The sequence below is a fragment of the Scyliorhinus torazame genome, chromosome 16 (assembly GCF_047496885.1).
Source record: "Scyliorhinus torazame isolate Kashiwa2021f chromosome 16, sScyTor2.1, whole genome shotgun sequence".
NCBI classification, from domain to species: domain Eukaryota; kingdom Metazoa; phylum Chordata; class Chondrichthyes; order Carcharhiniformes; family Scyliorhinidae; genus Scyliorhinus; species Scyliorhinus torazame.
The window spans coordinates 98,106,757-98,121,080 of record NC_092722.1 but is presented as its reverse complement, the minus strand read 5'-3'; the positions used below and the strand labels follow the sequence as shown (position 1 = coordinate 98,121,080).

Below are 14,324 nucleotides of genomic sequence, written 5' to 3'. Positions count from 1 at the left end.
AGGGGGAGGGGAAGAAGGGGGAGGGGAAGAAGGGGGGAGGGGAAGGGGGAGGAGGGGAAGAAGGGGGGGAGGGGAAGAAGGGGGAGGGGAAGAAGGGGGGGGGAGGGGAAGAAGGGGGGGGAGGGGAAGAAGGGGGGGGACGGGAAGAAGGGGGGGACGGGAAGAAGGGGGGACGGGAAGAAGGGGGACGGAGGGGAAGAAGGGGGGGAGGGGAAGAAGGGGGAGGGAAGAAGGGGGGAGGGGAGAAGGGGGGAGGGGAAGAAGGGGGGAGAAGAAGGGGGGGGGAGAAGAAGGGGGGGGGAGAAGAAGGGGGGGGAGAAGAAGGGGGGGAGAAGAAGGGGGGGAGAAGAGGGGGGGAGAAGAAGGGGGAGGAGAAAGGGGGGGAAGAAGGGGGGAGAAGAAGGGGGAGGAGAAGGGGGGGGAGAAGGGGGGGAAGAAGGGGGGGAAGAAGGGGGGGGGAAGAAGGGGGGGGGAAGAAGGGGGGAAGAAGGGGGGGAAGAAGGGGGGGAAGAAGGGGGGGAAGAAGGGGGGAGGGGAAGGAGGGGGTGAGGGGAAGAAGGGGGCGAGGGGAAGAAGGGGGAGGGAGGGGAAGAAGGGGGGGAGGGGAAGAAGGGGGGAGGGGAAGAAGGGGGAGGGGAAGAGGGGGGGGAAGAAGGGGGGAGGGGAAGAAGGGGGAAGAAGGGGGGGAAGAAGGGGGGGAGAAGGGGGGGGAAGAAGGGGGGGGAAGAAGGGGGGAGAAGGGGGGGAGGGGAAGAAGGGGGGAGAAGGGGGGGAGGGGAAGGACGGGGGAGGGGAAGAAGGGGGGGAGGGGAAGAAGGGGGGGAGGGGAAGAAGGGGGGGGAGGGGAAGAAGGGGGGGGAGGGGAAGAAGGGGGGGGAGGGGAAGAAGGGGGGGGAGGGGAAGAAGGGGGGGAGGGGAAGAAGGGAGGGAGGGGAAGAAGGGGGGGAGGGGAAGAAGGGGGAGGGGAAGAAGGGGGAGGGGAAGAAGGGGGGGAGGGGAAGAAGGGGGGGAGGGAAGAAGGGGGGGGGAGGGGAAGAGGGGGGAGGGGAAGAAGGGGGGAAGGGGAAGAAGGGGGGGAGGGAGGGAGGGGGGGAGGAGGGAGGGGGGGAGGGAGGGAGGGGGGGAAGAAGGGGGAGAAGGGGGGGAAGAAGGGGGGAAGAAGGGGGGAAGAAGGGGGAGGGGAAGAAGGGGGGGAGGGGAAGAAGGGGGGAGGGAAGAAGGGGGGGAGGGGAAGAAGGGGGGGAGGGGAAGAAGGGGGGAGGGGAAGAAGGGGGGAGGGGAAGAAGGGGGGGGGAAGAAGGGGGAGGGGAAGAAGGGGGAGGGGAAGAAGGGGGAGGGGAAGAAGGGGGGAGGGGAAGGGGGAGGAGGGAAGAAGGGGGGGAGGGGAAGAAGGGGGGAGGGGGAAGAAGGGGGGGGAGGGGAAGAAGGGGGGGAGGGAAGAAGGGGGGGGACGGGAAGAAGGGGGGACGGGAAGAAGGGGGACGGGAAGAAGGGGGACGGAGGGGAAGAAGGGGGGAGGGGAAGAAGGGGGAGGGGAAGAAGGGGGGAGGGGAAGAAGGGGGGAGGGGAAGAAGGGGGGAGAAGGGGGGGAGAAGAAGGGGGGGGAGAAGAAGGGGGGGAGAAGAAGGGGGGGAGAAGAAGGGGGGGAGAAGAAGGGGGGGAGAAGAAGGGGGAGGAGAAGGGGGGGAAGAAGGGGGGGAGAAGAAGGGGGAGGAGAAGGGGGGGAGAAGGGGGGGAAGAAGGGGGGGGGAAGAAGGGGGGGGGGAAGAAGGGGGGAAGAAGGGGGGGAGAAGGGGGGAAGAAGGGGGGGAAGAAGGGGGGAGGGGGAAGGAGGGGGGTGAGGGGAAGAAGGGGGCGAGGGGAAGAAGGGGGAGGGAGGGGAAGAAGGGGGGGAGGGGAAGAAGGGGGGAGGGGAAGAAGGGGGAGGGGGAAGAGGGGGGGGAAGAAGGGGGGGAGGGGAAGAAGGGGAAGAAGGGGGGGGGAAGAAGGGGGGAGAAGGGGGGGAAGAAGGGGGGGGAAGAAGGGGGGAGAAGGGGGGGAGGGGAAGAAGGGGGAGAAGGGGGGGGAGGGGAAGGACGGGGGGAGGGGAAGAAGGGGGGGAGGGGAAGAAGGGGGGAGGGGAAGAAGGGGGGGGAGGGGAAGAAGGGGGGGGGAGGGGAAGAAGGGGGGGGAGGGGAAGAAGGGGGGGGGAGGGGAAGAAGGGGGGGGAGGGGAAGAAGGGAGGGAGGGGAGAAGGGGGGGAGGGGAAGAAGGGGGAGGGGAAGAAGGGGGGAGGGGAAGAAGGGGGGGAGGGGAAGAAGGGGGGAGGGGAAGGGAGGGAGGGGGGAAGAAGGGGGGGGAGAAGGGGTAGAAGAAGGGGGGGAGAAGAAGGGGGGGAGAAGAAGGGGGGGAGAAGAGGGGGGGGAGAAGAAAGGGGGAGAAGAAGGGGGGAGGAGAAGAAGGGGGGAGAAGAAGGGGGGGAAGAAGGGGGGGGGAAGAAGGGGGGGGAAGAAGGGGGGGGAAGAAGGGGGGAAGAAGGGGGGAAGAAGGGGGGAAGAAGGGGGGAAGAAGGGGGAAGAAGGGGGAAGAAGGGGGGGAAGAGGGGGGGAAGAAGGGGGAGGGAGGGAAAGAAGGGGGAGGGAGGGGAAGAAGGGGGAGGGGAAGTAAGGGGGGAGGGGAAGAAGGGGGGGGAAGAAGGGGGGAGGGGAGGGAAGAAGGGGAGGGGAGGGGAAGAAGGGGGGAGGGGAAGAGGGGGGGGGGAAGAAGGGGGGGGGAAGAAGGGGGAGGGGAAGAAGGGGGGGGGGGAGGGGAAGAAGGGGGGGAGGGGAAGAAGGGGGGGAGGGGAAGAAGGGGGTAGGGAGGGAGGGGGGAAGAAGAGGGAAGAAGGGGGGAAGAAGAGGGGGAGAAGGGGGGAGGAAGGGGGGGAAGAAGGGGGGGGGAGAAGAAGGGGGGAGAGGAAGGGGGGAGAGGAAGGGGGAGAGGAAGGGGGAGAGGAAGGGGGGAGAAGAAGGGGGGAGAAGAAGGGGGGGGAGAAGAAGGGGGGGAGAAGAAGGGGGGGAGAAGAAGGGGGAGAAGAAGGGGGGGAGAGAAGGGGGGGAGAAGAAGGGGGGGAGAAGAAGGGGGGAGAAGAAGGGGGGAGAAGAAGGGGGAGAAGAAGGGGGGAGGGGAAGAAGGGGGGAGGGGAAGAAGGGGGGGAGGGGAAGAAGGGGGAGGGAGGGAGGGGAAGAAGGGGGAGGGAGGGAGGGGAAGAAGGGGGGAGGGAGGAGGGGAAGAAGGGGGGAGGGAGGGAGGGGAAGAAGGGGGGAGGGAGGGAGGGGAAGAAGGGGGGAGGGAGGAGGGAGGGGGGAGGGAGGAGGGAGGGGGGAGGAGGGAGGGAGGGAGGGGGGAGGGAGGGAGGGAGGGGGGAGGGAGGGAGGGGGGAGGGAGGGTGGGAGGGAGGGAGGGGGGAAGAAGGGGGGGGAGAAAAGGGTGGAGAGAAGGTGGGAAAGAAGGGGGGAGGGGAAGAAGAGGGGAGGGGAGGGAAGAAGGGGGAGGGGAGAAGGGGGGAGGGGAAGAAGGGGGGAGGGGAAGAAGGGGGGAGGGGAAGAAGGGGGAGGGGAAGAAGGGGGTGAGGGGAAGAGGGGGAGGGGAAGAAGGGGGGAGGGGAAGAAGGGGGGAGGGGAAAGAAGGGGGAGGGGGAAGAAGGGGGGGAGGGGAAGAAGGGGGGGAGGGGAAGAAGGGGGAGGGGAAGAAGGGGGGAGGGGAAGAAGGGGGGAGGGGAAAAGGGGGGGAAGAAGGGGGGAGGGGAAGAAGGGGGGAGGGGAAGAAGGGGGGAGGGGAGAAGGGGGGAGGGGAAGAAGGGGGAGGGGAAGAAGGGGGGGGGAGGGGAGAGGGGGGAGGGGAAGAAGGGGGAGGAGGGGAAGAAGGGGGAGGAGGGGAAGGAGGGAAGAAGGGGGGGGAGGGGAAGAAGGGGGGGAGTGGAAGAAGGGGGGGGATGGGAAGAATGGGGAGGGGAGGGGAAGAAGGAGGGGGGGGAAGAAGGGGAGGGGAAGAAGGGGGAGGGGAAGAAGGGGGGGAGGGGAGAATGGGGGGAGGGGAAGAAGGGGGGAGGGAGGGAGGGGGGAGGGGGGGGAAGAAGGGTGGAGAAGAAGGGCGGGAGAAGAAGGGGGGGAGAAGAAGGGGGGGGAGAAGAAGGGGGGGGAGAAGAAGGGGGGGGAGAAGAAGGGGAGAAGAAGGGGGGAGAAGGGGGGAGAAGAAGGGGGGAGAAGAAGGGGGGGAGAAGAAGGGGGAGAGAATGGGGGGGGGAGAAGAAGGGGGGGAGAAGAAGGGCGGGGAGAAGAAGGGGGGGAGAAGAAGGGGAGAAGAAGGGGGGGGGAGAGAAGGGGGGGAGAAGAAGGGCGGGGAGAAGAAGGGGGGGAGAAGAAGGGGGGGAGAAGAAGGGGGGAGAAGAAGGGGGGGAAGAAGGGGGGGGAAGAAGGGGGGGAGAAGAAGGGGGGGAGGAGAAGAAGGGGGGGGGAGAAGAAGGGGGGGGGAGAAGAAGGGGGGAGAAGAAGGGGGGAGAGAAGGGGGGGAGAAGAAGGGGGGGAGAAGAAGGGGGGAGAAGAAGGGGGGGAGAAGAAGGGGGGGAGAAGAAGGGGGGGGAGAAGAAGGGGGGGGAGAAGAAGGGGGGGAGAAGAAGGGGGGAGAGAAGAAGGGGGGGAGAAGAAGGGGGGAGAAGAAGAGGGGGGAGAAGAAGGGGGGGAGAAGAAGGGGGGGAGAAGAAGGGGGGGAGAAGAAGGGGGGGAGAAGAAGGGGGGGGAAGAAGGGGGGGGAGAAGAAGGGGGGGAGGAGAAGAAGGGGGGGGAGGAGAAGGGGGGGAGGAGAAGGGGGGGAGGAGAAGAAGGGGGGAGGAGAAGAAGGGGGGAGGAGAAGAAGGGGGGAGGAGAAGAAGGGGGAGGAGAAGAAGGGGGAGGAGAAGAAGGGGGGGAAGAAGGGGGGAAGAAGGGGGGGAAGAAGGGGGGGAAGAAGGGGGGGGAAGAAGGGGGGAAGAAGGGGAGGGGGAGAAGGGGGGGAAGAAGGGGGGGAAGAAGGGGAGGGGGAGAAGGGGGGGAAGAAGGGGGGGAGAAGGGGGGGAGAAGGGGGGGGAGAAGGGGGGGGGAGAAGGGGGGGGGAGAAGGGGGGGGAGAAGGGGGGGAGAAGGGGGGGGAGAAGGGGGGGGGAGAAGGGGGGGGGAGAAGAAGGGGAGGGGGAGAAGAAGGGGGGGGAGAAGAAGGGGGGAGAAGAAGGGGGGAGAAGAAGGGGGGGAGAAGAAGCGGGGGGAGAAGAAGGGGGGGAGAAGAAGGGGGGAGAAGAAGGGGGAGAAGAAGGGGGGGAGAAGAAGGGGGGGAGAAGAAGAGGGGGGAGAAGAAGGGGGGAGAAGAAGGGGGGAGAAGAAGGGGGGAGAAGAAGGGGGGGAAGAAGCGGGGGGGAGACGAAGGGGGGAGGAGAAGAAGGGGGGGGAGGAGAAGGGGGGAGGAGAAGGGGGGAGGAGAAGAAGGGGGGGAGGAGAAGAAGGGGGGAGGAGAAGAAGGGGGGCGGAGAAGGGGGAGGAGAAGAAGGGGGAGGAGAAGAAGGGGGAGGAGAGGGGGGAGGAGAAGAAGGGGGGGGAAGAAGGGGGGAAGGGGGGAAGAAGGGGGGAAGAGGGGGGGAAGAAGGGGGGGAAGAAGGGGGGGGGAAGAAGGGGAGGGGGAGAAGGGGGGGGAGAAGGGGGGGAGAAGGGGGGGGGAAGGGGGGGGGGAGAAGGGGGGGGAAGAAGGGGGGGGAAGCAGGGGCCCATACCTCCTTATGCTACCCACCCCAAACCCACAGTTCCTGCCCATTGACATAGTGTGCCCGCACCCCAACCATGTCACCACCACCAAATCCCCCCCCCACTACAACCCCCTAAGACCCCACTCCGACCGTGACCCCAACCATAAACCCCCATAATGCCACCTGGCGACCACGCATGAAAAAATGCCCACCAAAATCCCGTACAGAAAACCCCTCGTCACACCCTGCCAGCGTCCCCAGAACTTTGACCTGGATAACCTCTCCTCTGGAACATACCCTGAAATAGAACAGCAATTCAGATTTGAAATGGTTGTTTATTACCTCCAATTGGGTGCCATGGTATAGGCAACAATATATCATAAGGAATTCTCAGAAGCAACAATATGAGGTGCTCTGAAAAAGAATGAAGTGGGCTGGGGAGGGGTTGTGAGGAGGCGCGAGGCATGAAGACGGCCAATGTGGAAGAGTGGCTCAGTGAGGATGATACCAATTAATTCTAACAGGATAGGAGGGCAGATGGCAGATGGAATGTGATACAGAGAACTGTGAAGTGATGAACTATGACTCCTGGCCCTGATGGAATGCATCCCAGAGTGCTAAAAGAGATGGCTCGGGAAACTGCAAATGCACTAGTGATAATTTACCAAAATTCACTAGACTCTGGGGTGGTCCCGGCGGATTGGAAATTAGCAAACGTGACACCACTGTTTAAAAAAGGAGGTAGGCAGAAAGCGGGTAATTATAGGCCAGTGAGCTTAACTTCGGTAGTAGGGAAGATGCTGGAATCTATCATCAAGGAAGAAATAGCGAGGCATCTGGATGGAAATTGTCCCATTGGACAGACGCAGCATGGGTTCATAAAGGGCAGGTCGTGCCTAACTAATTTAGTGGAATTTTTTGAGGACATTAACAGTGCGGTAGATAACGGGGAGCCAATGGATGTGGTATATCTGGATTTCCAGAAAGCCTTTGACAAGGTGCCACACAAAAGGTTGTTGCATAAGATAAAGATGCATGGCATTAAGGGGAAAGTAGTAGCATGGATAGAGGATTGGTTAATTAATAGAAAGCAAAGAGTGGGGATTAATGGGTGTTTCTCTGGTTGGCAATCAGTAGCTAGTGGTGTCCCTCAGGGATCAGTGTTGGGCCCACAACGGTTCACAATTTACATAGATGATTTGGAGTTGGGGACCAAGGGCAATGTGTCCAAGTTTGCAGACGACACTAAGATGAGTGGTAAAGCAAAAAGTGCAGAGGATACTGGAAGTCTGCAGAGGGATTTGGATAGGCTAAGGGTCTGGCAGATGGAATACAATGTTGACAAATGTGAGGTTATCCATTTTGGTAAGAATAACGGCAAAAGGGATTATTATTTAAATGATAAAATATTAAAACATGCTGCTGTGCAGAGACCTGGGTGTGCTAGTGCATGAGTCGCAGAAAGTTGGTTTTCAGGTGCAACAGGTGATTAAGAAGGCAAATGGAATTTTGTCCTTCATTGCTAGAGGGATGGAGTTTAAGACTAGGGAGGTTATGCTGCAATTGTATAAGGTGTTAGTGAGGCCACACCTGGAGTATTGTGTTCAGTTTTGGTCTCCTTACTTGAGAAAGGACGTACTGGCACTGGAGGGTGTGCAGAGGAGATTCACTAGGTTAATCCCAGAGCTGAAGGGGTTGGATTACGAGGAGAGGTTGAGTAGACTGGGACTGTACTCGTTGGAATTTAGAAGGATGAGGGGGGATCTTATAGAAACATATAAGATTATGAAGGGAATAGATAGGATAGATGCGGGCAGGTTGTTTCCACTGGCGGGTGAAAGCAGAACTAGGGGGCATAGCCTCAAAATAAGGGGAAGTAGATTTAGGACTTGAGTTTAGGAGGAACTTCTTCACCCAAAGGGTTGTGAATCTATGGAATTCCTTGCCCAGTGAAGCAGTAGAGGCTCCTTCATTAAATGTTTTTAAGATAAAGATAGATAGTTTTTTGAAGAATAAAGGGATTAAGGGTTATGGTGTTCGGGCCGGAAAGTGGAGCTGAGTCCACAAAAGATCAGCCATGATCTCATTGAATGGTGGAGCAGGCTCGAGGGGCCAGATGGCCTACTCCTGCTCCTAGTTCTTATGACAGGAAGGATAGGGAGAGGCAATAAAGGCTTCTTGGCAAAGTTCGAAAGTTTGCGCAGGGACAGGTGGAGCTGGGGGTTCATGTGCATCGATCTTTGAAGGCAAGACAGAGAGAATGGTGAAGAAAGCATATGGGGGACGATCCGGTGACAGCTATGAAGGAGTAGGTCGCACATTTGGTGGCTCCAGCTCGGGTCGGACCTTTGGACCTATTTCCAGATTTTTGTGTCAGACTTGATTTGGTAAATTGATGGTGGAGGCAATTGCGAAGTGGATTCCTACATCAGTGCATGGAGAGGCGGACCAGAAGTGCTCGCAAAGGAAGAAATAGGCGAACAGAGAAGGCTTGGGCTGAAGCTGCAGCGGGAAAAAGCATGGCAGACGACCGGGATCCTGGCTTGATGACCCAGCGGTCGACGGAGCAGCTGATGCAGTTCATTCAGGAGGGCTTCGCCAAGCAGAAACAGGAATGCTTGGACCCAATTAAGGAATCGATTGCGCCACTGGAACTTAGACGGGATGCTCAAGACCGGCCGATCCAGAAAGTGGACATGGTGCTGGCTGAGCAGGAGGAACATCAAACAGCAGTGGAGTTGGAGGTGGGGATGCTGAGAGACCAGCAGAAAAGGCTCCTGGAGAAGGTGGAGAACCTAGAGAATAGGTCCCGCTGGCAGAACTTAAGAATCGTTGGTCTCCCGGAGGGGTCCGAAGGAATGGATGCAGGGGCATACATAGCAGGCATGTTCGAGAAGTTACTGGGGGATGTGACGTTCTCCCGACCCTTGGAGGTGGTCAGGGCTCACAGAGCGCTTGCGAGGAAGCCGCGTGTGGGGGGGACCACCCTCCCCTCTTTCCCCCCTCTCCCCGTGGGAAATGGTGGTGAGATTCCACAGGTACTTGGACAAGGAGCGTATTTTACAGTGGGCCAGGCAGACACGGAGCTGTAAATAGGAGAATAGTATCCTGCGGATCAATCAGGATCTGAGTGTGGAGGTGGCCAGGAGAAGAGCGGGGTTCAACCAGATAAAGTCGACCCTTTTTCAAGAAAAAGGTTAAGTTTGGACTGCTGTATCCGGCCCGTCTTTGGGTCACGTATGAGGAGCAACATTTTTATTTTGAGTCGCCCGAGGAAGCGATGGAATTCGCTAGAAGGAAAAGGCTGGTGGCAGACTGAGGTGTTGCAGCGATTATGTTTAAAAAAAAAGTTTCTTGTTTTTCGGACGTCATTTGTAATGCCTTCGGTATTGATCTGGGGCTTGTTGCAGAGCTGTGCGAGTTAAAATTTACATTTGCACTGATGGGAGATGGAGGTATGAATGTTAGATGTTGGATCTTCCGTTTGATCTTTTCTTTGTTTTTCGTGGTTTTTTTCGGGCAATTGTGTTGGGATTGTTTTTCTTTTAAATATGTGTGTATGAATGGGGGGGGAACAATAGGTGGGAGAATGTCTGGCGCCATGGGCGGGGGTCACCAAGCTAGCTGGGCGGGCTAGCTTACAGAAGCACAGTGGGGGGTGAGCAGATATTATGCTTGTTGAAGGGGTTGGTTTACATAGTGCTGTTACTGGGGGCAGGGCGGCTGACGCGTGGGGCACAGGCTGGAGACTGGCCCAAGAAAGGTGATGGCTGATCGGCGAGGGGGCGGGGGGGGGGGGGGGGGGGGGGCGATAATCCCCCCAACCAGGCTGATCACCTGGAACGCAAGAGGGCTAAATGGGCCGGTTAAGAGGGCACGTGTTCACGCATTTGAGGGGACTGAAGGCGGACGTGGTAATGTTACAGGAGACGCACCTTAGAGTAACTGATTAGATTAAGGTAGGGATGGGTCGGACAGGTTTTTCCACTCGGGGCTGACTCTAAGACTAGAGGGGTCACGATCCTGATTAACAAGCGAGTGTCATTCGAGGCGGGAAGAATAGTTGCGGATGTGGGAGGCCGGTACATTATGATCAGTGGGAAGCTGGAAGAGCTTCCGGTGGTATTCGTGAATGTGTACGCGGCAAATTGGAATGATGTGAAATTTATAAAGAGGATGTTGGGGAAGATCCCGGACCTGGATCTGCATAAGTTGGTCATGGGGAGGGGAACTTTAACACATCATCGACCCTGGGCTAGACCGGTCGAGCTCAAGGACAGGCAGGGTGCCAGCAATGGCAAAGGAGCTAAAGAGGTTTATGGAGCAAATGGGGGGGGGGGGGTGGATCCAGGGAGATTTGGGCAGCCGAGAGAGAAGGAGTTCTCCTTCTATTCACATATGCACAAAGTATATTCCAGGGTTGACTTTTTTTATTCTGAACAGGGCTCTACTGACAGGGGTAGTGGACACGGGGTATTCGGCGATCACAATCTCAGACCTGGGTTGACCTACAGGTTAGTAAGGAGAGTAGCCAGCGCCCGCAAGGGAGCCTGGATGTGGGACTTTTAGTTGATGAAGAGGTGTGCGGGCGGCTGAGGAAATGTATTCAGAACTACCTGGTAGTTAATGACACAGGTGAAGTTTCGGCGGCGGTGGCCTGGGAGGCATTGAAGGCGGTGGTTAGAGGGCAGCTGATCTCGATACGGACACAGGGAGAAGGTAGACAGAGCAGAGACGGATCCACTGATAAAGGAGATATTACAGGTCGACAGGAGGAATGCGGAGTCCCCAGAGGCAGGGCTTCTAAGGGAGCAACGGAAGCTACAGGCGGAGTTTGGCTTGTTAACTACAGGGAAGGCGGTGGAGCAGCTGAGGAAGGCGAGGGGGGCGATTTATGAATATGGAGAGAAGGCCAGCAGAATGCTCGCGCAGCAGCTTAGAAAGAGGGAGGCAGCCAGGGAGATAGGGAAAGTAGGGGACGGGAACCTGGTCAGAGATTCAGTAGGGGTTAGTAAGGCGTTCAAGGAGTTTTACAGCAGGTTGTACGAGTTGGAACCCCCAGCTGGGCCGGAGGGGATGAGGCATTTATTAGGGGGGCTAAAGTTCCCGAAGGTGGATGGGGGTTTGGTAGAAGGGCTGGGGCCCCGATCGGGTTGGAGGAAATAGCAGAGGGGCTGAAGGCCATGCAGTCGGGTGAAGCCCCGGGGCCGGACGGGTACCCAGTGGAGTTTTATAAAAAGTTCTCTGGGATATTGGAGTTGCTGTTGATGAGGACATTCAAAGAGGCAAGGGAGCATGGGTGCTTCTCCCGATGATGTCACAGGCCACTATCTCATTGACCCGGAAGTGGGACAAGGACCCGGAACTACATCTACTGAATGTAGATGCCAAACTGTTGGCCAAAATCTTGTCCTCTAGAATTGAAGACTGCGTTCCGGAGGTGATTGGGGAGGACCAGACAGGATTCGTTAAAGGTAGGCAGTTGGCGGCCAACGTAAAAAGGTTGCTAAATGCGATCATGATGCCCCCAGAAGGGAGGGAATGTGGAGGTGGTGGTCGCAATGGACACAGAGAAGGCATTTGATCGGGTGGAATGGGAATATCTGTGGGAGGTGCTGGGGCGGTTTGGATTTGGACGGGGCTTCATCGACTGGGTCAGGCTGCTGTATCAGGAGCCCGTGGCAAGTGTTCAGACAAACAGGTCAACATCGGACTATTTCAGGCTGCATTGGGAGACGAGACAGGGATGCCCCCTCTCCCCACTGCTGTTTGCGTTGGCTATAGAGCCGCTGGCAATTGCACGGAGAGCCTCAAGGGGCTGGTCCGGGGGGGGGTTTGGAACACAGTCTCGCTGTACGCAGGCGACCTGTTCCTATATGTTTCGGACCCACTAGAAGGGATGGAAGAAATTATGAGGATACTGGGGGCAATTTGGCCGGTTTTCAGGTTATAAACTGAATATGGGGAAAAGAGAGATGTTTGCGATCCAGGCGAGGGGGAAGGAGAGGCGATTGGGGGAGCTGTCGTTTAGGGTGGTGGGGGAAGTTTTCGATACCTGGCACGGGAATGGCTGCACAAGCTAAATTTGGCCCGATTAGTAGACCAAATGAAGGACGATTTCCGAAGGTGGGATGCGATCCCGTTGTCACTAGCTGGGAGGGTGCAGACAGTGAAAATGACGGTCCTCCCGAGATTCCTGTTTGTGTTTCAGTGTCTCCCCATCTTTATTCCATGGTCCTTCTTTAAACGGGTCAATAAGGTGATCACTGGCTTTGTATGGGTGGGTAAGACCCCGCGAGTAAAAAAGGGGATGTTGGAGTGGAGCTGGGGGGAGGGCGGGCTGGCGCTGAACTTTAGTAATTATTATTGGGCGGCGAATATAGCCATGATTAGGAAATGGGTGGTGGGCGGGGGGGGGGGGGGGGGGGGGGGGGGGGGCTCTGTCGGTGTGGAAGCGAGTGGAGACGGCATCACGCAAGGACACTAGTTTGGGTGCACTGTTAACAGCGCCTTTGCCGTTCCCACCGGCACGGTACCCCACCAGCCCCGTGGTGGTGGCGGCCCTGAGAGTCTGAGGGCAGTGGAGGAGACATGTGGGAGCGGAGGGAGATTCGGTCTGGTCCCCAATCTGCAATAGTCACCGGTTTGCCCCGGGAAGGATGGATGGAGGTTTCCAGAGATGGCAAAGAGCAGGGATTGAGAGGATGGGAGATATGTTTATGGAGGGGAGATTTTCTAGCCTGAGGGAGCTGGAGGAGAAATTTGCATCGACGAGAGGAAATGAGTTTAGGTACCTGCAGGCGCGGGACTTCCTACGCATGCAGGTCTCAATCTTCCCGCTCCTACCGCCAAGGGAGATACAGGATAAGGTAGTTTCCAGAATGTGGGTGGGAGAAGGGAAGGTTTCTGACATTTACAAGGAACTCATGTGGTCAGAAGAGACGCAGGCCGAGGAGTTGAATCGCAAGTGGGAAGGAGTTAGGAGGAGAGATTGAGGATGGTCTGTGGGTGGACGCTCTGAGTAGAGTCAACGCGTCCACATCATGCGCCAGGCTCAGCCTGATACAGTTCAAGGTCGTTCACCGGGCTCACATGACAGAGGCCCGGATGAGCAGGTTCTTTGGTGTAGAAGATAGGTGTGCAAGGTGTGCGGTAGAGCCAGCGAACCATGTCCATATGTTCTGGGCATGCCCGAAGCTAAGGGGATTCTGGCAGGGGTTTGCAGATGTCACGTCCAAGGTGTTGTAAACAACGGTGGCACCGAGTCCAGAGGTGGCGATTTTCGGAGTGTCAGAAGACCCGGGAATCCAGGAGGAGAGAGTCAGACGTTCTAGCCTTTGCTACCCTGGTAGCCCGGAGACGGATATTATTAGCTTGGAGGGACTCAAAGCCCCCGAAGTCGGAGACCTGGCTAACTGACGTGGCTAGCTTTCTCTGTCTGGAGAAAATAAAGTTCGCCCTGAGAGGGTCAATGTTACGGTTCGTCCGGAGGTGGCAGCCGTTCGCCGACTTCTTTGGGGAAAATGAACTGTCAGCAGAAGTGTGTGGTGTATAGTGTAGTTTAGAGTAGGGGGTTAGTAAAGGTGGGACCTGTAAGGGAGGATGATGGCTTTTGCACTATGTTTATATTTTCATGTACATTGTTTATTCTGTTGTTGTTATAAAACCATAAATACCTCAATAAAATGTTTATAACAAAAAAGAAAGCATATGGGATCCTGAGTTTCATAAATAGAAGCACTGAGAACAAAACCAAAGTTATGCTGAACTTTTATAACGTTTTGGCCGGAATTAAAAGCTTTTTACTTGAATTCTCTTTCATTTTATGGTTTTTCCGGTGTCGGTTGAGGGAGTAAGTTGCACATTTGGTGGCTGCCGCTCTGGCCAGACTTTTGGACCTCTTTCCCTGACTTTTTTGTGGTTTTGAGACTGGCTTTGAAGGCGCAGATAATTTGGTACTGGATCCACACATTGGTGCATGGAACGGAGAACCCCAAGGGACCGAAAAGGAAGAAATAAGAAGATAAGCAAGGGCTGGGTGGAGGTTGCGGCTGATGTTCGGACCCCTGCTGCGACGGCCCAACCATCAACGAAGGAGCTGATGCAGGTCATCCAAGAGGGCTTTGCTAGACAGAAATGGGACTGTCTTGACCCGATAAAGGAATCGATCGATCGGCTGGAGCGCAGGCTGGATGCCCAGGATCGGACGATTCAGAAGCTGGAGAAAGTGTTGGCGGACCAGGAGGAGCACCAAACGGTGGTGGAGCTGGAGGTGGGGATGCTGAAGGATCAGCAAAAGAGGCTGCTGGAGAAGGTGGAAGATCTGGAGAATAGAGCTCGCGGCAGAACTTACGAATTGTCGGTCTCCCTGAAGGGGCTGAGGGGGCTGATGCTGGCGCGTTTGTGGCGAGTTGTGTTTCAGAAGTTTTTTGGGGGAAGGGACTTTTCCCCGACCGTTGGAGGCGTACAGGGTGATGGCAAGGAAGCCGCAGCCAGTGCCCCCCCGCCCCCCCCACCAATGGCGATGGTGGTCCGGTTCCACAGATATTTGGACAAGGCGTGTGTTCTCCAGTGGGCCAAGCGTACGCGGAGCTGCA

General features: G+C 58.0%; 1 protein-coding gene across 1 annotated transcript in view; it reads right to left on the bottom strand.

Annotated features, from left to right (window-relative positions):
* The window catches only part of LOC140392960 (inorganic pyrophosphatase-like), a 148,217-nt gene that overhangs the window by 89,358 nt on the left and 44,535 nt on the right, over positions 1 to 14,324 (bottom strand). Inside the window, 1 exon segment of the mRNA XM_072478772.1 lies at positions 5,960 to 6,025. Within this exon segment, the coding sequence (XP_072334873.1) occupies positions 5,960 to 6,025 (66 nt within the window).